This window comes from Pipra filicauda, unplaced genomic scaffold, assembly GCF_003945595.2.
Source record: "Pipra filicauda isolate LSUMZ 115617 unplaced genomic scaffold, ASM394559v2 scaffold102_size2360937_pilon, whole genome shotgun sequence".
NCBI classification, from domain to species: Eukaryota; Metazoa; Chordata; class Aves; order Passeriformes; family Pipridae; genus Pipra; species Pipra filicauda.
The window spans coordinates 369,261-394,919 of record NW_024103463.1 but is presented as its reverse complement, the minus strand read 5'-3'; the positions used below and the strand labels follow the sequence as shown (position 1 = coordinate 394,919).

Below are 25,659 nucleotides of genomic sequence, written 5' to 3'. Positions count from 1 at the left end.
GGATCGAGGGGCAACACGGTGGCAAGGGGGAAACAAAAAGCAAACTTTTCAAAGATTAAACAAGGACAGGCTTTATAAATTACAAAAGTCCAAAGTAAGAAGTACCATAGTGAGAGAAAGGAGGGAAAAATAAATAAAGAGAAACAAAGAGAAAAAGGGAGAATACCCCCATCCTCAAAGTGAGTCTCCCTCTGTATTTGTGACCGACACAACTGGAAAACAATCATAAGATGCTGCTTCTATTCCCCATCACTTTGTCTGCAAAATTCTGTGCACTGATTTCTCATGTTCCTGGCCCATTTACCATACCCACTAGTGGGTGATTAAATAAAAGATTAGAGCAGCTGTTCTCGAAAGCTTTCAGAGCAGCTCCTTAAGAAAGAGATCACAGCACTGGCAGCTTCCCTAACCAGTGGAGTCACTGCCTGGCTGCACCATTCACAGCAGCTGCTGCTATGGCAAACCACAGCAGGCATTCAGAACATCTGTAATTCTGTATTAGTGAGGACAAACCACCTTCATGTTACCAGGGAACTCTAGGTGGTCCCTTCTGACACCTGAGCAGAGGCACATGCAGCACTTTTGACATTACTGTTTAGAACTTTCAAATGCAGAAGTATGTAATGTAGTACAGTGATCTTTAAAATAGGAATCAAAACTTAGCACCATTCTCACTCTGAGGAGTAGCTTAAGCTCACGTGAAGTCTTTGTGAAGTCCCCTGGGCCATATTCAAAGTGATGTATGAAATGTGAGTATCACAACATGCTTGTGGTCAGGCTGCACATGATTCTGACCATAATATTAGTGTATGCTGGAATTAAGTTTACCTGACTGTGAGTACGTCAATTGAACCTCTCAACTGTGATGCTGCTATGACTGTAAGTATTGATTTGAACTACTATAATTAAGGATTTAAAAATTCTTGAGGCCAACAGTCAGACACGTGAATGAGACTTAATGAGTTTACTTTTGTGAAGAGCAAAAACTGTGTTCTCATGTGACAAGTCACCTTCCCCTTGAGAGCCCACAGTCCAGCTCACCCGTGCAAAGCTACTGCCTGACACCTTCAACTGGCTGTGTTGTTTTCCAGAATCATCAGCTTGCTGGAGGGGAAAACTCTATTAATCTGCATTTAATCCCCATGTGCCCACAACTACTACCCGTGCAGAAAACAGCTGCCTCTTGGTTTGCCAGTGGAAGTGTAAAAAATAGCAAACCTGTGTGAAGATGAGAGTCTCAGAGCTCCTGCTGTCCAAGCTGAGCACAAATCTGATGGACTGGAAAAGCTCCTGGATGCTGGAGCGGAACTGTTCCTCCTCCATTCCACAAGTAGCTCTGGAGTAAAGGATCCGAGATTGGACAATGAACTTGAAAAGATATTCCAAGGCCTTAAGGAGCAGGAGTGGAAGGAGATTAAGACAGAGAAAAAGAGAGAAAGAAAAATAAAGGAGCTTTAAAGAGAACCAGGAAAGATTCTAGGTGCATAATTACTAAATTCTTCAGCTTTAGAAAAGAGAAAGAAAAACAGGTTTTATAAGTTATATAATTCAGTTAAGGAAGAGCTAATCATAGGCAAGTACCCATTCTCAGCCAATGATCTTTGTTACTAGCATGTCCCACTAACAAAAAAACTATGCACTGAAGTCAAACAGACAAATATGAGTTACATAATTTTAGGAAAATCTTGGTACAATGACTGAAGTGACAAAAGAAGCTGTTCTCCAGTTTACTTTCAAATTGTACCATTAATTATTTGAGCTAGCTAATCTAGATTACAATCAGTGCGCTGTCATTGGAACAGCAGAACGGTTACCTGGAAATAAGTAAATCTACTTTTCAATTTGAACACAACAGCAACGTTCACCTTTATTTCTGGCAGCCACATGCACAACAGAAATAAATGCAGATGCAGAAATAGGAGACAAGGGCAGCACGTGAAGCCCTCTGGCAGCACAGGACAAGCAGCAGCACTGCAGTGAGCACCTCTTTACTTCACACTGCGATAAGTTAAGGTGTCTTCCTTTTTTTATCCCACATGAAACCTGGAGAGCACCCAGCAGAGGGAGAATAACCCACACCCAAGGTGGAATTCAACCCAGTACGTGATGTGTGAGAGATGCAGGACTAGCACTGGGTTTGTTTGTGGTAGAATGGTAAGTTGTTCTGTGACACCTTCAGGGGAAATCTGAATTTGCAACCTAAACATCTGTAAAATTTTGTAAATGGCATTATAGAGAACTGCACTTATCAACGTCGATGAAGAAAACACACTGTTCTGTGCAGCTGTGACAAGTTACCAACCTATCAACAGTTCTCCCAGACACCAACCCTGCAGGGTGACATCCCACACGGCCTTTCTGATCACTTGGTGCACACAACTGTCAACATGAAAATGCACTAAGTATCAGTGACACTGGTCTTCACTTCCCTCCCTTAGTGCTTATCATGATTCACAATGAAAACAGGATCATGATGCATAGTTTGATGATATCCTCAAAATTCAGCACAGGAAATAAAGAGGCTGGAGATTCAGCAGTCACAGATTTCAAAAATGCCACTGGCTCTGACAGCCTTTTTTTTTCCTTTTTCAGAAATCATGGAGCTTTGGCAATTCAGCAGTACATTATTTATACTTCTGCATTAAATCATCTCCCAGTGAAGCTTCCTTACACCAAAGAACTTCATCAGGAAAGAACAACTGCATTTCTGGCTGGTTTCCAGACAAAGGCCAGTTGGTTCACAGTCAGCTCTTCCAGGTTAACATCTCTGTGCTAACACCAAATCCAGCACAGTCAGTGCTCACATGAGCTGTTTTATAGCTTTGGTACAGACAACCATAATTCTAACCTGAAAGCTCGTAACTTCAATGTGAAGCTTATGTTTTGCAATGAGTCAGAAGATTTCTGTATGAACTTCCATAATTCCCTGTGGAAGGGGAAATGGCAGGGCTCTGCACATCCTTAGAACCTGAACAATGTGCCCACACAGGCAGTGAAGTGCAAAGTTCCATGTGTCTGCAGGCACATGGCTGGGATGCTAAAAACACAAACCAAGTCTTGTTAGCACAGTCAGCACCTGGGAATAACTTTGACTCTACCTACCTACAAAATCACAACCATGATGTGTGTATGTGCCTAAAGACACAGAAGTGCCCTGAAATAAAATTCCAGCCTTCTCTTATGTTTGGCAGGGTATAAAAAAATCAGCATCAAATTAAAGGAGGTCCCTCACAAGAGTAGTCTGTCTGCATGTTCATGCCATTGGTGAGCAAACGCCTCTCCCCTGTGAGCAGGTTCCTCAATCCAGGCAAAACCCACCTGTGGTTCCACTACTGGAAGGTAACTGAAGCTGGAAGGGCATCTCCTACAGAAGCTTCCTAAGTTTTGCCATGATTAGTAGGGACAATAAAACTGGCTGTGGAGCCATTCATGGACACTTCATTACAGAAGGCTCCAGGGAGGCACAGGCAGCTGTACCCAGATGCAGCTTATGTGGAGCTTGGTATAGGATGTAATAAAGGGGCATGATATAATGTGTTCTAGCACAGGTAGAGATGTCCTTTTCATTACAGTTCCTCAGGAGACGAGTTAGAGTTTCACAGGAGTTTTTTGAGAATTAAGAGCGGTCTTGAGGGTGGTGAGAAATTTTAGAAATACTCTAGAGCACCACTTGCTACTGCCAGGGTTGGAAAACAGAATCCTATGAGACATCTGCATATCCATCATGAATGTGCAAGACTGGTCAAGAGCCAAAAAAGAGTGCAGAGATATTTCAACACCAGCCTTAGGGTACTGCACTTAACAGCTAATTCAGGGAAAAAGGGATCAGGAGCTATCCTGTTTTCTTAGTATAAGAACTACTAATGCAAGGAATGTAGTGAACACAGCAAAGACCACAGAAATTCCCAGCAGAATTTAGCACTGGTAATGACACATTAGCAATGATAATGGGTTTGGTACAAACTTGCTCCAAATGCCTGAAATAAAATCTGGAAACAAAGAAGGAAACGAAATCAATCACTTGGCTGTAACAGAAAGAAAATAAAGACCTTAATTTGGGCCTCCAAGATACACCTGCAAAGGCAACTGTCTGAATAAGATGTGGCAGCAGTGTGGGTGGTGGAGGATGTGCTGTTAGGTCTGCACAGACTCTGGTGGTAATTGTAATTCCTGTGCTTGGAAAGGCTTGGGCTGTCAGGTCTTCAAACTGACCTCACTCATGGAGGGAACAGCTACAAGTCCTCGAGATTCCCAGTAGGCAAAGAGTTGCCTTGGATCCCTAGACAGAACATGCCTTATTCACAAACAGTAAGCTGACTAATCCCAGCTTCTGAGAGACATTCCAGCATTCATACCGTTACTATTTCCAAAGAGGACTGCTATGACATTCAAAAAATGCAGATCACATAGGGACAATATCCTACATCTCCATTTGCTGCACTGCATATAGCACTAATGAGTGGTTTGAGAGGGAAGAAAATCTCCTCGAAGTCATTCCAGCTAGAGATCTTCCTCTCATCTCATAATTTTAATAGATTTCTTTGCAATTAAAAAAAAAGGAGGAAGGATAAGGATGGGGGAGAAAAAGAATAATTTCTTGAAAAGATGTCTTTGCCCTATTTTTACTATTCCCTATGAATCTGTGGTTGAAAAACACGACAAAGAAGATGTAAATATCTACACAGGACAAATTAAACACTGGTTTAAATACCCTTGTATAATCTGAGTAGGATCCTAACAGGATGGAAAGTGAGTCAATGGCAGTGACGTTGTGCTTCCCCTGGGAGATGCTTCACCCATTTGTACTGACAAGTGAGAAAAACCAAGTGCCAATGCTGCCACTGCTACCAGTTCTACAAGTACCCAGACCCAAGTGTTTGGACAGCAGCAGAGACAGAACATTCAACCAAAGAGAAACACCTTCCTGCAAATTTTGGAATCTTGTATTCATGTACTCGACACACCATCTTCCCGGCTTACAATTACACAAGGTAAAACTAACACTTGATTTATTCTCTGATTTCTCTCTAATAGCAGCAAAAACATTCCTGGTGTTTCACACCCCATTGGAAAGCCGTGCCCTCCTGTGAGATCGTACTCTTGTCATGGAACTGTGGCTCAGGCCCTGTGCAGCACTAATTCAAAAAATCTCCATCCAGTTAAAGGCTCATTTATCTGCTGCTTAAAATACTCCAGAGTTTCAACCCATAGTACAATGGAGCTGTGCCACAGCCAGAAACGAAAAGCAAATCTTTGATCCACAGCACCTTTACATTTAAAAATGTTGCTGCTTGAAAGGCATGGGGCAGACCACATAAATGGAGTGTAAGTGCACTGGCCATGGATGTAAGTCCTACTAAAATTCTCCACAGGGCTGCAAAAGGACTTAAGGATACATGATTCTTCCATTTTTTTCTGCACAAGAGTGAATCTCTCCCTAAAATTAAAATTGAGGGTACATATATATATATATATGAAAAAATCTGGTTAAACAAATAACAAGTCAGTGCCACACTACCCTTGACTGTATTTACAGCTTGTAGTCCCAGATGGGACTGCCAGCCAACACTTCCACTGGATACATACCCTCATTGCCTCCTGGATGTGGTCCTGGCGCACGAGCTCCGCCGAGCGGTCCATGTACCACTTCAAACAGCGGATCAGCTCCCTGCATGGGACAGGGAAAAGGAACCTTCAGCACTGCTTTAAAAGCAGACAGGCAACAAACAGTTTGCTTGTCGGGAGAGATCTACAAAACAGCCTCATTTCACTTCATTTCAGTGGTCACTTATAGCTGTCCTTGACACTGAACTTATGTAATATTTGCATTTATTTAAGTTTCAAAACCAGAAAATAATTTCTTCTCTATAATTGACTTAGATCATAAGGAACACTAAGACAACATAAAAAAGATGTTATTAAAGAGACAGTTTTGGTAAAGGCATGGTTCTAAGACCAAAATATATCTTCTTTTTGTAATAAGAAATTTCAGCTCTCGTCTAAGTTTTTAGAAACTAATATCACAAAGAAAATACATACATCTATTTTCCCAAGCACACACCACCATCTGGACTGTTATAATGGTGTATTAAAACCATGTTTTATTTCAGACATCACTAACAAAAACCATTTGTTTTGTCTGAAAGAGGTGACAACACAAAGCAGAACACCTTTTTATCTTCTGAACATGACTATGCCTTCTAGTGTTGTATAGTATCTATGGGTTTGTACCTGCCATTGACAGAATATATTTTATATTTATTTTAATTACACACAAATGTGAATAGTTTAAAACAATCAAAACCAATTATAAGCTGGTTTTAATAGTTTATTGTGGCCAAAGATAAAATATTCTCAAAAATACAAAGGAAATGGTCTAAGAGAAAAGAAAACCAACACCCTGACTGAGAACTGTTACTGCTTTAAGAAAATCTATCTCATTATCTGATGCAAGACTCTTTGAATACTAGAAAATAAGGCAGAATCTTCAAAGTAACTGAAATTTAAATTTATGATCTGCTGACATTAGATTGCAATCAAACAGAACATCATCTTATGTGAAAACCTGTCTAGTCTGGAAAAGGAAGTTAAAGTTACTTCTCTGAGCTTTCACTCCAGGCTTGTATCCCAACATCCTTAAGACAAGGAATGTGTATGCTCCTGGTAGCTCATTAGTACAGACTGATAATGAACTGTTGCTGAGTGTCTCTTCAGTCAAAAAAAAAGAGAAAGCAAGATTTGCCAGTTCAGAAGGGTAAGAGAAATGCCCAAGTCTGGCCACACTCGGGTGACACTCGGCAGCTTTTCCCTACAGCTGTGCTGGAAAACTTCCAGCTGAGTAATTCTACTTTTGGAAACCACTGCTGAAAGGAAGGGTGTGATTCTGATGGTGACATCACTCCAGTGGTGGATAAACAAAACCTACTTGTAAGCCAGAGCTCCTGCAAAGTGCTTCTGGATGTAGGTGTCCATCACGGGCCGGAAATGGAAGTACTTGCTGTCACGCAGCAGGTTGATGATGAACACCTGGGGGAGATGAAGGAGTGATGAACCCACACTACAGGGAACTGCACTTTGTTGCTAAGTATCTATAAACAAGCTACCCAAGCTAAGGAACAATGAAATACATGAGCTCCTTTAAGCAGTGTCTGTGTCACTGTTTGCTTCTCCCAAGTGAGAGCAGATATTGCTGCCCTCAGATCTGCCGAGGTTGTCCTGCCCTCCTCACCCAAGATCATTACAGAAAACATAAGGTTGGATCCAGCTGAATGTTTCATATTTCACAGAAGTAAAATACTAGCAACGTGATGACAAGAAACTTAAAACTCACTGAACATGAGATAAATAACAATCCAGGAGCTTACCAAAGACTGAAAGACCAGCAGACCATACTTCTCTGTGTTGTCATCCAAAACTACAAACAACGTGTCCAGAATATCTTGTAGGAACTAAAATGACACAAACAAACAAAGAATTTCAAATTAAATTGTACTCAAAAGGTTATTCCTCCCCTGCTTTAATTAGTTCATACATGTTGGTATCTTTGTGAAAAACTTGCCGAGGACAAACCACTTCAGTTTCATCCATATAATTTGATTTTTACTAAGAAGATTTTTTTTCTTTACAAGAAGTATTTCTAAAAAAAAAAATGACAGAAAAACAAAAAATAAGGAGTATGTACTGCATGGCTGATTTGTAAACTTGACTGAGTGTTCCTCTCACTGTGAGCTGACTAAAAGTGCTGCCTAACAAGAATAGCAGTCATTAGAGTGTATCAGGGACTGTTCAGCATCAAATTTAAGGTTTGGAAGAACATTAACTGGTGCTCCAAATTATGTTTAATACTGAAAACTTTTGTTATATGACAGCAAGTAAAGCTTTCCTAACAAGCATTAATTGGGTCCTGTTACATATTGCCAGTTGTTTCTTTCCTCCCCTAATATCTCAGCTTGCTGAGCACTGACAATTCAGTGATTTTCTTCCTGAAAGCACAGTCTTCAAAAGGATGAGCGTGAAGGAGGATGCTCAAGACCATCAATTGCACATTCTCTCATGATTTTTTAATCTATTCTACTTAAATTTATAATGTGGAAAACAAGAAATAAATTATGACAATTTATGAAGTCTCTGGAATGATAAAACTTCTTTTTTTCTGAATTACTGCATTCTGTTCTTCATATCCCAGTGCCAAATGGCAGCTGAATTTATGGAGGGAATCAATTACTTCTCCCCACGAAATTATTTCATCCACATCTTTCTTTGTCTTTCTCTAAAAAACAGATACTTGTCCTGCCCTGCAAACAAAGTATACAAAACAGGACATTCTTGAAGAATTGCAATATAGATGGGGTTTGTGCTCTTCTGTTACTGTTACCAAGCTATCAGGAAGACTAACATTCCAGATATGGCAACATTCAAATGAGTTACAGTGAAGTGGCTTTAATCATAAATTACTAATGAAGTGAGGGGATTTGACTTTGGTTTCTTCTCCTTGGTTGTTTGCTGTTACAAATCATCTTTTACTTCTCAATTTACAGAAACAGGGAGAGTTCTCAGCACCCCTAAAATTATCAGAGGGATATGTGAAATGCAGGGTTATTTTGCTGAGACTACAAATATTCAAATGCAGTTTAAAGTTCCTCGGACCTAAGGAAGTTCAGGTCACACGAGGACTGTCACGTAGAGCAACAGTGGTTACAAAACATGGTGAAATCATGAGCTGGGAGACAGAAATGGTGGTGGTTGGATGCACTAGAGAGCAAGTGGTGCTCTAGGCAGCAGTTCACAGTGCTGGGATAGGAAAAGGGGTGTGCAGGATGGTTCACTGGCCCCTGAGCAAAACCCAACTTCCAAGGTCCTTTATGGGGACATTTGGAAGATATCTGCAAAACATCAATGCAGATTGACTGCACTGCCTGTTTGAGAAGGCCAAGTTTTCTGAGTCAGCTGTTTCTCCACTCTAGAAAGGACTAACCACACCTGGGCCAGGTCTCAGACTGTCATTTAGGAAATACTGCTGGAACAGGTAAGGCTGCCCAAAACACCTCTACCAGTGGCTGTGTCTGCTCCAGCAGCTGTGTGGGCCTGCAGACTGGAACAACTGGTGCTGGGGACCCAACACTCCCAGCACAGCTGGCTGAGGGAATTTTACTAAGGATTAGCTCTATTTTGACCCCAAGGACTAACTATCCACTAATCCCTGGAATGTATTTTCCTGCTCAGTTTCACATCATAATACAATCCCAATTCATACACAATAAAAATTCACAGTGTGAATCAAAAAGCACAGTAAGAGGGAACATTCAGAAGCCTGAATGTGGGTCTGAATTCACTATCCCAGACTGTTATTTCATGTAGTACCTTAACAATTTCCTCGCCACTGACGTGCCTCAGTCTTCCCAGAATATCCATCACACGATCTGGGTAAGCCTTCCACTTCAGCAGGGCAAGCAGATCCACTGCAGAACAGAGGGAGAAAGAGCTGGAACCACACAGAGGGAAGAATGGGGACCCCAAACCCACCAGAGATTCATCACATGTTACACTTCACCTCTTACAGTTCTCATTTCTTGGGAAATAATACATATATAGCAGAAAACAAGAAGGAAAACACTGAGTAAGTCAATAGCACAAACAGAGAAATGAATGGAGGAATGGTAAAGTGCTTTAAAAAGAATAAAGGCTGCATTTTCCCCTATGTGACTTGACTTGTAAGGGGGACAATCCAATCCTGTCTTCTTGTGCTTCAGGGATGCTGCTGTGACATATTTTTACTTACTTAGTAACTTTGTAAAACCCAAACAAAATATATTTTGGATTGTGTAGAAGTGCTAACATTGTACTTTTTTGTTCTACAATCATTTAATGAAAATTAACTCTGCTTTAACATTTTAACCCTGTAATGCTCTTACATAATGTCTGTAATTTCTCTGCCACCTGTCAATATCCTTATTTCCTCAAGAGAAGTTTCTGCTCATTTTAGAAACAGCACGGTATATATAATGAAATTATAACCAAAGAATATTTTAGTAAAATAAGCAAAACACAAACATCTTATTGCTCTCTTCTGTAACTCCTGCTGCCTTGGGCAATTCTGAAGGATGAGCTACTCACCATTCTGGGTCAGTTTGGTAGAAGAAAGCTGTGTGGAGACTGAGAAGGTCTCTTTGGTGCTGCGCTGGAAGATGAGGCTGGAGGGGATGTTGGGGCAGCCGTTGTAATCCTCTTTGCAGCAGGGCAGCCCCAGGTACAGGGCGTGGTTGTTAAAGGTGCTGTTCTCATCACACTGTGGGCACAGGACACGGAATGGACTGTACCTAGTCCATCTCATCCCACATGCTCACAGCCTCAGCAGTTGCCTAACAGTACTTTTATTGATCTTTTTATTGGGTGCACAGAAACACTTCTAAGAAAAAGCTGTGCTTACCACCTTTGGGGCCTGTGCACACACAAAACAGGCCCAGCCCTACAAAGTGTGGGCTCCTAAGCACTGACTCTTTAGAACTTATCAAGATCTTCCAACTGTACAACTGCTGTCTGAAAACTGTACTGAAGAAATAAACCCAGGTAAGAAAAAGCACCCCCCCAAATCCTTCATTGCAGGGCTGCCAAGCTGTAGTAACATGATGCATTTGAAGTACAGCATAATGTCACCACACAAAGGCACAGAGTAACACCATAAGCTGGAAGAACTGCTGAATGCTCACGAACACCAGTGTGTTTGAGGTCAAAATGGATGGGATTAGCAGCAGATAGATCATCATCATCTGCATGGAAAAGGTGAGCTGTACTTAGAATAGAAGGCTCTATCCATACCATGTGATTTTGAATTTATAAAATTTTGAAACAACTATCAATCTCATACATACTTCTAATAAGGAGGGAAAAGGATAATGTAATGACCATTACTCATTTAAAGTGGAGATGAGCAGGTGAAAATTCTGCAGAGAAGAACCAGTACCTTATAAACATAAAGCTCATGGATATCATCTGACAAGGTAGTGCCATCATCTCTCATCAAAGGGGTGAACGCAAAACCAAAGAGCTTCTTTTCTCCCTTGTCTTTTGCTGTAGCAAGAGATAGAAAGAAGGAATTGTTTTAGTACATATTCTGTCTGTCCATACACACCACGAGGTTACTCACTAACTTCTCCACACGCCTAACAAAAAGCACACAGCTTACAGAACAAACAACTTCTGTAATTCTCATTTCTTCTTTCTAATTCTATGCAAAGGACTGACAAGCTTCAAATCAAACAACATAACAAAATATAAACTAATCATCCTGTAAAGAAAACATTCTACAGAAAAACACAGCATAAGAACAGCAGGGGAGAACATGTACAAAGTGCTTGGCCCTGCACTGATTGTTCATGATGTTTTTAAATGCTGTTTAATAAATCCAGCAATCAGCTGGTTAGCAGGGTCCCTTCACTGTATTTTAGGTTGGCATCCCTTTCCTGCTTTCCACCCAGTAACAGCCTCATCCAAATGTAAGCTGGCAGTGGGGGCTCCTGGCACTCACTGGAGCAGTGCCTGAACTCGAAGCGCAGGTGGGAGCCCCGGAACCTGTCGATGGGGATGGGCAGCTTGATGATCTCCCCCCAGCGGGGGCTGTTGTTGTGGTAGAGCACAAAGGAGTGGTAGGCACTCCTGCTCGGCTCTCCTGAGCCCAGGCTGATGCAGTCCTGCAACAAAAGAAAACAATTTCACATGAGAAGACATCACATCACTACCGATGAGTCATTTTATTCCACGGTGATAACCTTTATATAATTCATATCTTTCTGCAGACATAAAACAAGAGTCAGAGCAGAAACTCAGACACAATGAAATGTGAAATTTTTTAAGAGATCTTTAAACTCTGTTTGGGGTCAAAGGGTGAGCTAGGAGACCTATAATACAGGATGAATTCCAGTATCTTAAGTTATTAATTAAAGTAAGTTTTCCACCAAGCAGAGACTAGATACAATAAACATCTAAGTCCAAATATATCAAGATGAGTAAAAAAAATAGGAACATCACTTGTAATACTGGACTTCTAGTATTCCAGACATTCCAGATTTCTGTTTCAGTATCTCAGTTCAGAAGTGATACTTGAACTTTTCAAGCTCTTACAAATGTTCACCTTTCAAAACTGCAGCCATCCAGACTCAACAAGTATCCCAGAAAATTCTGATCAAGTTACTTCCTTACTGTAAGCAAAGAATTTCCGTGTAATAGTCATCACCTAAAAATACAACGGGATTTAAATTTCTGCTTTTAGGTATAACAAGCTCAGAGTTCATGCCCAGTCTACGTATTATCAAAATACAGATGAAGAAAAACATGAATTGATACTGTCTGGGAAATACAGAAATCCTTAGTCAGAGCACAAGTGAAGATGGGTGAAGTATTGAAGCCCTGAAGTAAGAACAGTAAAAGATCCTTTGTGATGAAGAGAAGGAGTAGGAAGCACTTTTTTTTATATAAAGCACTAACCTATGTTCTAGACTCAGCACTTGCAAAGAGATCCAAAAGATATGACATCTCATAAAACCATGCAGAAAAAATACAGCTTGGAAATTCTTCACCTTTAGCATCTCCAAGGATAATGAATCCAGGAAGAAACAGAAGCTAAGCAGACCCAGAATGACACATGCAATATAAATTCTGATACAAAAACACCCCCCAGAGAATGGTGTGATGACAAGAAGAACTACTGGTCATTTCCCCAAAACATCTCTAAATTCTATCCCAAGAAAATACCAACAATTTTGATTTTTTTTTATGTGTAGTCATCTGACTACCCAGTCAAGCATATCCCATTAACCAGATCCAGTTAGTTCGACCTCTGGCAATATTCTTCTGGCTCTGAGAAGGTGAAGAATTTGCAAAGGAGCCCAAAAAGAAAGAAATATTCCCTGGAATTTCAGGATTCAATGCAAGCAGGGCCTCCCCGGACAGAGATTCTCTGCAAAGGCTCTGATCCAAACTGAGTGACTGCAGCATAAGCTCACAACTCAGTCCTCTCAAGTAAGCCTTGGCAACCACATTATGTGTCACAATCCTGCCAAAAGGTGCTGTTTTTAATACAGCAACAAGAATTAAGTGTTGCAGATACTAACAGGTTGGAGTGAGAGGAGATTAGTGGCAGCTCTACAGAGCAGAACTGCAAGATCCCAGTTCTAGTTTGTAGCAAGGGTAACTTGTTGGGCTTCAACACAGCAATTGCAGAATCTCATTCTGCATTAGGTTCTTAGGAGAAAGCAAAAAAATATTTCTATTTCCTCTACAAGGTACAGTAAAAATTCAAATTTCAATGTGAGCTTTTTTTGTCCCCTCAAAAAATTACCTGCTCTGGCTGACAAATGATCAGTCTTTGAATGCTGTTTCATCCTATACACTTCAAATAAATGAATAGTCTTTCTCCTTGTTAGCTTAGTTTCTATGCAGTTATACTACAATTTATAGTCTGAGGAGGGCAGACTGTTTAATTCTGAATTGTGATCTGCAAAATACAAACATGAAACTAGTCTCCATAAATGCAGTTACCATGAGACCCAAATATGCAGGTGAATTAGAAGGCAGAGGCAAGTAAGGCAAGCTAAACTAGAAAAACTATCAGGTAATATTTTCATTGTGTAAAGGTGTGCCTTGCAATTCATAAGGTATTCCTGCTACTGGAACAGAAAGAATAATAAGTGAGAAATGTGTCAAGGTTTTTTTTTTTTATTATTCAGAATATATTGAAAGATACTAACAATTGAGTAAGACCATTTTGAGAGGGAAATACTCGTTTTCATTTTGAACAGCACTACATTCTGGAAGTAATTTCACTGCTTTCAATAGGACTATTTCTGGATCAAGATACACTCAAGAGCAGTGAGGATCTGAGAATATTCTCATTAACGCTGTGCACAGTTCTGCTAAAGTCTTCACAAAGGCATAATTCAGACTTGGATCGTGCTGCTGGTTGGGAAAAGCTTAGAGATTTTACTCTAATATCAGATGAAAATTTTGTGGCATTTCTCCCCCTTTACTGTGTAAGTCTGCACACAGTGTCTCCCTCAGCAGTCTCTGCTCCAGAAAGGCCATAGCTCAGGAATAGAAGGGGATATTCCAAGCAGGAACAGCAGTGCCTCAATGACTGAAACTTTGTGTTCTGCCCATATTCACAGGCATCATGAGACATCAGACATGTCCTGAGATAAACCAAAGATCTGTGTTGCTTTGACTGCAACTATACAGAAGGGAAATAACATTACAACTGGGACAAGGATTTTCTTTTACATTTGTGGCTTAAATTTTGAACACCCACAAAAGACCTTGTATATGTAAAGTCTCTCCTTTAGTGCAAATCTCAGAATGGTTTGGGTTGGAAGGAACCTCAAAGACCATCTCTTTCCAACCCCTGTGCCATGGGCAGGGACACCTTCCTCTGCTCAGGGCTCCATCCAGCCTGGCCTTGAACACTTCCAGGGATGGGGCATCCACAACTTCTCTGGGCAACCTGTTCACCTGAATTTCTTCTAGTTGGGCCTACTACCCTTCCCAGTCTTTGTACCACTCTGCTACACTGCCCCATGGAAATCCCTGATGTACTTTACAGTTGTCATAAGAGGCCAGGGTAAGCAAAGACTACTTCATCTCTGTGAATGAGCATTCCAACCAAAATCACAAAAGAAGTTAAGACTGGTAATGTCTAGAAATTATCTGGCTTTTATCTGTAATCATCAGCCACAGTTACAGTATAATTAGGTACCATTATGTGCATGAGCACCTGAAGATGCTGATACTGCAGTTTGAGGGTAAAAGGCCTCTCTTGGTCCTTAGCAGACTGCTGTGAAATCAAGCTATGATTAAGAATTTGTGACTCAGTCTGAAAGGTAAAAAACAGCAAAAAAGGACTGTGATCTTCCTGCAACGGCTCTGAGCACAAACCAGTTCCATACAAGAGATCCACTTTAATGAAATCACAACCTGCTGTAGTAATAAAAGTTCTCCTTTCAACTAAAAAGATGTGTTTGGTACACAAGCACTTTAGGTGTTTTGACTCTTCATAGTAATGGCTACAAAGCAGTGGAGGTAAAAGAAAAGGTAGGGGGAAGTTATTTCTGACAACTGCTCATGCTGAAATATTTTCTGTTTGCTTCTCTATCCTCATGCCCTCCCACCCCACCTTCTTCTCTTCAATAAAACTAAAAGAACAGAGGAAGAAAAACATAAAACATAAACCATCCCCATCTGGAACGGAGCCAGCCCAGGGTGAAACTTTATTCCAAGTTATTTTCCAGAACTACTTTCAGTACTGCAACTCCAACGACTCAGATTTAAAAGCCTCTCTTGGAATCACATTTCATCCTGTTGTATGACACATATTATTTAATTTTAGATAAGCCATACACTCTTCACTTCTGACTACAGCTACCCTAAATTTTCTTTTTACTTTAGCCACTGGCACCACATTTTGGCATTACACAAGTTTTTCAGTTTATGACTAATTTCTCCAAGTCTTCTATCCTCTCATATAGCGGAAGTGCTCCAAATACTTTCAAATTTATAACTGACCACTTCCTTCATCATAATACATAGCTTAGAAACTTCATAATAAAAACCAAAAAACAACAACAACAAAAAAGAAAGAGTTGGTTTGATTGTAGCTCTTCCCTTACACGTCCCCAGAGGCAGCAGCTGCAGCTGGAGCTCACAGAGGAACTAAAGACGTACCTTCAGGATTTCCCCGTCCGCGTAGAGCACGTACATGGTCACCTCGATGTTCTTCTGCACACTCTTCCCACCTCTCTCGAAGTCCCCCTTTTCCAAGGTCAGGTACAAGTCATTCCTTATGTCACCTACAGTGAGAGAGCAGAGCCACATCCTTAAATTCCTCAGGGAGCACTCAATGGGGCCAGCTGGATTCTGCACATTGTTTTCTGTGTTCTGCAAGACTATGGCTGATGCCCAAATCATTCCAAGCAGCAAGTTAATTGTTAATAAGGATGAACATCATAATATCAGTGCATAAAATCAGACCATTGTTAGTAGTAATGCCTTTATTAAATGTGAACTCAGAATCAATACTGGCTTTTCTTATGTAAGTGAGGAAGGGAGAAAAAACCTTTCTCTCCTACTGCTTTGCCTAGTTAGCTGGGCTGGAAGTATCAGGCTAAGCCTGACGAAACATCATTAGCATCAGACTTCCTATTTCCAATAATTTTAAGAAAAATAAGTATTTTTGTGATGATCAGCAGAATGTTGCCCTCAATTAGCTCTTCAAGGAATTTCTATATTTTCATAATTCCCTTTTATCATAACAGCAAAACAAACCCAGCTTTTTTGGAAACCCGCTTGTCATTCAGTTCAGATGGATTAAGGAGGAATTACAAATACATTTTTTGCTAGATTTCTGGCTAGCCTCTGGTATCCATATGCATGGCTGTATGAAAGAGGGCAGCATGGACACTTGCCAACTTCTCACTACGTCACTCTCAGGAGCTTTCAGAGCAAATTACTATATTCAGAAATAGAAATGCTCGTGTCTCTCTCAGCATCTTGTTATCCTGAATTTCACAGACTCTAGCTCACTTCTTTTTTTTTTTCCCCTCCCTTTTTTTAGAATCTGATTTGGGAAACTGCTTCCAAAACTGCTGTGGTCAATTCTAACCCCTGCACCAAAATTTTTCTCTAAGACTTAGTTACTGTCACTATTTCATGATGGTTCACACTTATCACTTCTTTTTGTCTGCTTGCCAGAAAGGCAAACATACTAAAGGGCAATAGGTAAAAATATTAATAAAAAAATATTTAAATCCTTTCAAGGCAAGTATTTTGTTAAATAGTCTCAAGAGACTAAATAGCAAACTAATGGAATGGTTATCCAGCATAGGAGAAACTCCTTCAATGTCTGACTTCTTCCACTTGGAGAAGCTGATGCAGTTAAATCTGTGTATTAATCAGAAGCACAATGAAACAGCAGCATTTGCTTTCAGGCAGTGAGGGATATCCTTTTGTGTCCGTCAGAGCAGCGCTTCAAATTCTTCCTGAAGTCTATAACCCCACAGAATTTGTTCCTTAATCTACTGTAGGGACAAACAATAGAAGCTTTCAGTCCTGTCTTTACTTTCAATTTTATTTCTGGAGATAAGTACAAGCCTTTAAGCACAGAAAATACAGCTCTGTAGCTGACAGTCAGCGCTTGCTGCGAGGAGCTCCCTGTGAATGGGAATCTGTATGCAAAACGTCCTCCTTTCTCCATCAACCTCCCTCTGGCTGGGGGTTCACACAGAGCTGGAACACCTCACAGTCAGAGGGCTGGGATGCCAGGGTTCATTAACGGGGAAAGATGACAGCGAGAGCCTGGTGAAAGGCCTCAAATATTCGATCCGCTTTTTCTTATCAAAGAACCGTCATCAAATGCAACAGTCCACGGCCCACGACAGGAGAAAATTATCTTGCTGTTCAAAATCAAGCTGAGCTACCTCTATGCTGACTACAGGGATATCAAGGAAATACAAAACTCATCACAAGAGACAGTTTAAGCTGGGATTTCTGTTCCGAAAATCCTTCTGCTTAACTGACTCCATCCCTTTTTCTTAGCGGTTTGCACAATCAGGAACAAAACTTTCAATTTGTAAGCTATAAATCTTAACAGAAATTAATTGTACCCACTATAATTAGCATTTTGGGGCTCCCTATTATGACCTCTTTTCTGGAAGACAGTCTGGCTACACAAAGTCCAATATCACATAGCAAATCATTTTCCAGCCTAAATTAAAGGCAGCATTTGGTTATATATAGCATCATATCTTCTATTAAGTTCAACAGGAGGGATATTACTGCACTAATTAAAAAAAATGCCTTTGGGGTGGGGGGTAGAGGGATATAAAAAACAGTGGATTTGCATAAAAAAGATGGGGAAAAGTATTTTAGTGAAGTGTAATGGTGCACTTTCTCTTGCAAAAATACTCTACTGAATCTTAAAAAATAGAAAAGGTCACTGCATACAGTAAAATTAAGGAAGTAAATGAGTCTAGCAAAGACAAAAAGCATTTAACTATCAGCTATGGAGCCCTTTGGTTTCTTGAAAATCTGGAGTTAAAACTACAAACTCCCACACTTCAATTTATTTCAGTGAAAAGAACCTTCCTACAAGGAGCCATCTCCTTTCCTCAATATACCACTTAACCACATTGCTTGCCGAGTCCTCACAAGATTTTTTTTTTCTTCCAATTGCTTGTGGTTTCGAGGGATTTGAGCTCTGCTACACTAATGGGCTGCACAGAAACTACTGCAAATGCTTGAACACCGAGCAGTTCATTACAATGCTTATTGTGAGTATGCAAAGTGCGGGGCCAGAGAGAACACTCAGCACCACGTCACCCTGTGCACACACAGACAGTGTGAGCAAACCAAAGGGGTGACCAGCAGGACCAAGAGATGGTGCTTGTCAGCTCCAAGACACAACGACAACAGACTGAGTGAAAAATCTTGGCAGATAGAGCTTCCTCCATATTAATGCCATTTGTAAGAAAAAGATATAAATAATGAACTTGTTGAAGACACCGGCCCACTCATGCCCTCTGCATGGCAAACTACTGCACAAACGGCCCTGTGTTTATGACAGCAATTCCTACATTTTGAGGGAAAACCAGGAGGGTACCTCAGCTTGGATCCCAGAGGCCTCAATCTTCCCAAACAGCAAGTGCAGATCATAAACTGGGTGAGCTGTGGCCTCCCATCACCAGTAGAGGAATAAAAAAGTGCTAGAAGGCCAGTGGGCCATGGGTATTTATAGAGTAAAGCCTGCTGATGTCATTTTAAGCTGAGGTCTCTTTGTGCTGGATGGCTGTCAAAGATGAACTGAAAAGCTAGTCAGAGTTTTCAGAATGGTATTTGTTTCAAAGCCCATCTTTCCACAACTGTTTTCAATTTAAAAACAAAAGTAAACTGCTTTTTAGCATAAAATATGTGCACTTTGTACACACAGTAACTGAGATTCATTTCCTATGAAATGTCTTGAAAAAGAGTATTTTGCACAATAATATAAAAAGATTATTTTCTGATGTGTTACGGGGCTCTTCCCTTATCAACTCCCTTCACCTTTACTGGGATTTTGTTTTGTTTGTCTGTTTTAACCTATTTACAAAGCCTAAAGTCAAATGTACAGTTGTTTAAATTATAATCATAAATTATAGCTTGGGGGGGTTGGCTTATATTGAAATGAAATCCTTTCTCATATCACCTGAAGCTCCTTTAATGATAATGGGGAAAAAAAGGAGAGGTGGAAAAGGCTACCCAAGCCAAATATTGATTTTGTATTTGCAACATAAAAGGAATGTACTGGAAGATTTCCAAATAGTTAGTTATCATTTTCAAGACTGGATAACACGAAGTAGTCCAATGGCCACTAACTGTCTGCTATCCATGGAATAAACAGCAGTTTATCCCGACAAGGTGTGTGGGTTTTCCACTGGACAACTAACCAGTCACCTGAACTGCAAAGTAGTAACAATTTACAGAAACTGTCTGCATTTAACACTTTTTATTCAGGGATCCTAAAAGATTTTGGACACTGTGGACAGGAATGGTCCCTGCTTTATACAGGGGAATACCATGTCAAGAAAGACTGCATAATTCACATCAGTTCTTGCAGGAGAAAGAGACACAACATTCTGACATCTCAATTCTAACATCTTTTTTTTCTAAGCTGTCAGTGTTTTATGACTTTGTGAACTTGTAAAGGACATGTAATATACCCCTGTAAGCTGGGGAAAAGTGGCAGCTCCCAGCAGTCAGAATGTCCAGGTAGTTTCAAGTAACTTAATAAAATAACAGTTTTTTTCTAGATTTTTGGATATCCTTGGATTTTTTAAACTGAAAGTTTAGCCTTTTATAATTTAAGCAGCCAAGGATTAAAAAAACCCCAATCTATCTACAAAAAAATCAGTATTTATGTCTCTATCCATTAAATTGCTGAGATGGTCCTATTTAGGGCCCCACAGTGTGACAGACTGTCTGCTTGACTCTCTGACATCCCTGGGTTTAGCATTTCCTTGAAAATAGTTTCATTTTACAGAAGAATGAATGGGCAAGAAGAGTAGCCAGAGTATCTTCCCCAATGGGTTTTGAAGAAAAACCAAGCCCTTGCATTATGTCCTGTAACACCCCCCCAGTCAAGAGTCAATCAGCATCAGCCCAGTGACTGCAGCAATGTTACAGCAGTTTGAACCACCGGGGGAAGTAAAATCTCTGAAGAAAGCTGTAAGATGTAGAACACTTCTACTCATGTACAGTGTGATCATGTGTTCTGGCTGCATCTGTTCTAGCTCTTTACAGGGTAACTGCTCTGCTTTCTGGGTGGAATATCATCTTGAACTGGACAATCCTTCAATGGACAGCTCTTCCCTGCAGTAGTTCTGGAAGCTGCTGCTTTGGAAGGTGACAGCAATCAGATTCTGATCTCAAACAGCAAACTACACCCTTACTTGGAGTTGCAACTTCCTCCAAATGCAAACACACAACTACTTCTGAAGTGCAGTGATTTCAACACAGAGCAGGTTAACAGGACGATGCCCAGGAGCAGCTTTGGGGTCATCACGTCACTGTCCAAACCACAGGGACTGAAGGACAAACCCACCAAGGGCACTGAGTGGGAAAGGTCTCCAACACCTCTGGCCTTCTTTCTGGCTGACCCTCAGGGACTTGTTCCCAGTCATGTCCTCACACTGGGATTTTCCCTGGCTGTTACACCTCTGTCACCAGTGTAAAGCCCTGCTGTGTTACCCACTGCATTCCTGCCTGCCTGGCACAGCCACACAGCCTGGGAATCACGTTCAATCCACTTCAGCACCTTATTTCTCTGCCCCTTCACCAGCCAGGCCCTAGAGTTTTTCAAGGCCTATACTCTTGAAATAGTTACAGTGAGCAACTATTAACATAACTGTGAGCAATATTACAGCAGGAAAGGGAAACAAAGGCTTTATCTACTGCCTGTATGGTAAATTAAATTAGCTTTTTTCCCCTCTAAACAGAACATTATGCAAGTTTAACTCTGTGTGCTCCTCTAGCTTTCAATGAGCAGAACACAATTGTTACAAAGAAAAGGGACAAGCAATACTTACTAGGTTATTTACTATCCATTGTTTGACTTCTATGTATAGAAAACAATTTATACAATGCTCTTTTTAAATTCAGTGATTTCCCTGGAACAGCTGCCTTTCAGTAGCAGGAAGTTGTTTTTTAATGCTTTTCATTTTTATCTCCTCCAACTTTCCATTTCCACAAGTTTATTTATGACAGTAAGACTTTTTATACTCCCTGTAAACACTTTTTTTACCTAATTATGTCTTTTGGTCTCATTACTTTGTTGCCATGAACATTCTAAGACTGGTTGATGGATTTTGCCATGTCCTTTTCTTAACAGATTTTTGCCATGACTTCATGCTCACTGACAGAACAGATGCTGAGATGTTTCTCACCTTTGCTACCAACTCACCTGCCACAGCTACTAAATTTGCCTGAAACCCTGTGGTGTGAAGAGGGACAGTCTCCAATTCTCTGTTATCAGAGTTTCCCTGTGATGTTATGATTTGCTGTCTTTACCAATCCCCAACATTCCATGGAAGATATGAAAATGGAAAAAAAAGCAGGCAATAAGCAGACATTACACAGAAAAGCAGAAACTTACACCCAACAATCTTCATCTCTGCATCAGAAAGAAAGGGGAGAGAATAAAGGGAAAGGAACGGGAGAGAAGCCAGGAAATTAAGACAAGGAGAGAGAAAAAAGAGAAAGAAACATCACTCACGAGTAGAAGATGAAGCATGCACTTTTCATCAGAGCATCAAAGTAAAAGACAGAATACTTATCAGCACATGGGGAAGGGGGGGATGTCCGTGGGGGACTGACAAACGCCAAGCCTATGCAACAGATTCTGATCAGCAAGTTCTGTACACAAACACAGCTGCAATCCCAAAGCAGCACATGCCTCATTGCTCTTAGCTCTGGGGAAAGGTAAAAGTGTCAGGATCAGACTCATGGCCTTAAACCCAGTAGCAACTTAGGAAAGGAAAAAAAAAACCATCACGAATGAACAAAACCCCACCATACTTCTTCATGAGGCTGGTTTGACTGAATCCCTTCTGATTGGGACAAAAAAGACAATGGAAGCCTTTATGATGCTCTTCTCAGATCACAACACAGTAGGAAACAAAGAACATTTTATCTCTACAAACGAAGACAGGCACGGTTATTTTGTACAGTATTAAGCTTGTTCTGCACAGCCATGAAAGATATAAGCTCATAAAGACCAGTTTCACTTTGTTTCTTAATGATGACCAGCTACCACTGATGTTGCTCATATCTGAGGGACAGAAAAGAGGGCTTGATACAGTGAACTAATACTACAGTTTAGAAAGCAAAACAGGGCAGGAAAACTGTGTGGTAAGACACACCTACAGAACTTTAATGGTTAAGATGTACACATGTGGAAGGATTTCCTACTAAAAAAGAAAATGAAAATGGTCAAACCTATGACAAAGAAGATTAATTTGAAATGCTAGTTATTTATTTTTTAAAAATAGATTTTTTGGCTCAGCAGAATGATCACTGCATATTTTAACAGTACTAGGTGACATAGTCTATTAATTTACTCATTAAAAAACATTTTTAAACCACACTGCCTTGAAAAACCTGCATCCACTTGCAAAATACAAAAGTCATGAACTTTCTGTGCTCTTTTCTGGAAGAAAAAACCCTGTGTTTAGTGACAAAGAAACAGTTCTGAGGCAAAGCAAGGAAAAGGTAGTTTGACAAAGACAATTAAAGCAGCAGACATGGTTGAGAACAGGTCATGTGCATGGCAGGCTTCGGTTTTTGTTTGGTTTGGGGGTTTTTATTTCTTTTTTTTTGGCCGTGTGTGTCCCCAGTTAATTATTTTTCAACTTAAGACAATGCTCAGAAAGCTAAGGAAGAATGTTTGATCCTGTAACAACACAAGCACAAAGTAAATTGATACACATCCCTTGTTCATGTAGCTTGGCTAATCCACCTGAAAGGTGACTTAACCCAAACGTTCTGTCCTGGATGGCAGGTCAACTCAAACCCCACTTTATCAATTGTTTTAAAAGCAAAGAACAGGCAAATATGTGCTGTCACCTGAATATCTCAAACATACTTTCATTAAAAAATATTGATAAGTAATTAGAATGAACACTGTTTGCTGCATTAATGGAGTTCCATTACATTTCAATCTCCTAATTTTCATGAGACTTCCTTATCCTAGAAAATACCCAACACAGTGAGAGCCTTTGTTCAGAGACCCCTTCATGATCACCTCTCTCTTCACATCTCATTTCCACTGTGGCCATGTCCTCATTTACAATCACAGTGAAAGTCCATTCACACTTCCCTTGGCTGCCTTTCTTTTCTTACCTGGTGTTTACAGACATGCACAAACTGCTTTTCTCCACAAATGGGAGCCTTTTCCTTTCCAAATACAAATGCCTAAAGCTCTGCATCCAAACTCTATATATGAAAATCTCTTGTAGCCCCCCTTGAACCAAGGAGAAGTTCTGTGTGTCCAATGTCTCTAGAGAGGCAGGAAGCATTTAACAGCAGAATGGTGGTCCTTTCACACATTTGTTACTATCAATCAGCATTTTAAGCATATGTATATAAGCTATACATATATATACATACATATATATATATACATATATACATATATATGTATATATATATACACATATATACATATACATATATATACATATATGTATATATGTATATAAGCTGTAAGTCCAATTCCAAAGAGATTATCACCCTAAAATCCCAGTGTTTTCTCCAACAAGAATTGTGGTTCTCACAAAGAAAATCTGGAAATTTGAATTAAATGCAATGAATAGAGACTTTTAAAAGCTTAGGGCAGGAGCACTTTTTGCATGAAAACTGCTGCCTTGCTTGCTCCAGCTCTGGGCCAAAGCCCTGCCCAAACCAGCAGAATACAGGGAAACACTGAGGACACAAAGCTGTTCCTTAAGCACCTGAGGGACTCCTCCATACACAGAAATGGAGGATAAAGCAATTCTTGCAGGAGAATCAATTCACTCACACAGGTATGTAAATGTTATTTTTGACGTTGGCTTTTCTAGCTGTGATCCAGCTATTCCAGCTGACATATCCAGCTGGGATCTCAATTACAGCAGATCACCTTGCAGCAGCTGTTTCTGCAGATAAACCTGTAATAATTCATCTTTTCTCTATTTGACTGCTTTGGGTTATAACTGGAACTGCTATGAGGTCACTAAAACGTAAAATTTATAACTGGCCTTACAGCCCACATCCTCTGCTGCTCTATTACTATTTTCAAGCTCATTAGTAAATAAAACAGATGTTCTAAATCCTTTGACTTTAGTTTCTAGAAATTCTTCCCACCTACTCCCTATTTTACTGTGGTTTCTGAAGAGCCTCCACAATGAAGCTACAACAACTACTTCTGATCCTGATGTGTCACTGCAGCCTCTCGAGTAACAAGATCTGATTTTTTCCCTGTTATGCTTTCATAAAATTTCCCATGTCTGCAAAGTCATCCTTGGTCTTGCTTGTCATGCATAGCAATGAGGGAACAGTCCAAATGCTACACATGCAGGGTCATTCCCAAGCCCATTCCCTCCCACACTGCAGCAGTGAGGACAGTGTAACACCAGCTGTTGTATGGCTGCACGACTGCATGGCTACATTTGGGTTCTTCCCTAACTGAACTCTTGGCTGTGCTGGGGTTACCTCAGTTTCTGCCAAAACAAGAAGCATCTCCAGCTGTTGCTCCAGAACTAAGGATCAAAGAAGCACAGCAATGCTCCAGCCAAGACACCTGTTGCACGGACCACGTGCTCTGCAAGGCCAGCTGGAAAATCCAACCAGATCCCTGTGCATAGTCAACCGTTACAAAAGCATCACACCGACTCCAAAAAATCAAGGTTGCAAATGGAAACTCTTTTTCCAGGCTTTGGATTATTGGGAAGAAGAAACCTCATGCATTTAAAAAGAAACATCTCTACACTTGAGGAATAATCTCCACACATGAGGGATATCCAAGTGTCAGGGGTGGGGGGGGAGTATCCTTCCAGATCACCTGCTATACATGTTCATAGAACACCTTCTATGACTATAATGTCCATTGATTAAAATGATTCAGCATACCTTCCCAAACCTGGAATTGGCATTTACTGATAAATAAGGCAACTCTTCTGTTATTAATCTTGTTCAAGTAAATCCCCCATCCCAGTGCAATTGTGTGGGAGAGTATGAGGAAAAAAACCATCAAAATTTTCAGATTAGAGCTGCTGTGTTTACCTGGCATTATAACATCAGGAAAACCCAGCTTCCTGGTAACAGAAACGCCTCTGTTGAAGATCATGGGGTTTTCCCTTCGAATCTGCTCCATGTCGCCACGAAGAAGTTGAAGAGAAATTATAAGTCCTGGAAAAAACACAAATATGTTCATTGTTTCTGACTTAAGAATTAGATGTCTGTGTATACAAGGCATGCAGGTAAACTAATGTTTTGCTCCACAGTTAATTTAAGACAAGCATATAAACAGTTCTTTTCTCCCTTGGAGTAATTTAAAGCTGAAATGGAAGAAACAAAACTGTTACAAGGGATCAGTTACAAGCACAGCAT

At 40.4% G+C, this 25,659-nt stretch overlaps 1 protein-coding gene across 9 annotated transcripts in view; it reads right to left on the bottom strand.

Moving 5' to 3' along the window:
• The window catches only part of DOCK3 (dedicator of cytokinesis 3), a 190,896-nt gene that overhangs the window by 54,049 nt on the left and 111,188 nt on the right, over positions 1-25,659 (bottom strand). For all 9 annotated transcript variants that reach the window (XM_027730440.2, XM_027729947.2, XM_027729618.2 and 6 more), the window contains exons 14-23: positions 25,333-25,458; positions 15,709-15,833; positions 11,525-11,687; positions 10,961-11,067; positions 10,114-10,285; positions 9,361-9,458; positions 7,365-7,448; positions 6,926-7,026; positions 5,587-5,668; positions 1,219-1,389 (exon numbers count right to left, since the gene is read on the bottom strand). In XM_027730440.2, coding sequence (XP_027586241.1) covers positions 1,219-1,389; positions 5,587-5,668; positions 6,926-7,026; positions 7,365-7,448; positions 9,361-9,458; positions 10,114-10,285; positions 10,961-11,067; positions 11,525-11,687; positions 15,709-15,833; positions 25,333-25,458 — 1,229 coding nt within the window. The remainder of the gene's footprint in view (positions 1-1,218; positions 1,390-5,586; positions 5,669-6,925; positions 7,027-7,364; positions 7,449-9,360; positions 9,459-10,113; positions 10,286-10,960; positions 11,068-11,524; positions 11,688-15,708; positions 15,834-25,332; positions 25,459-25,659) is intronic.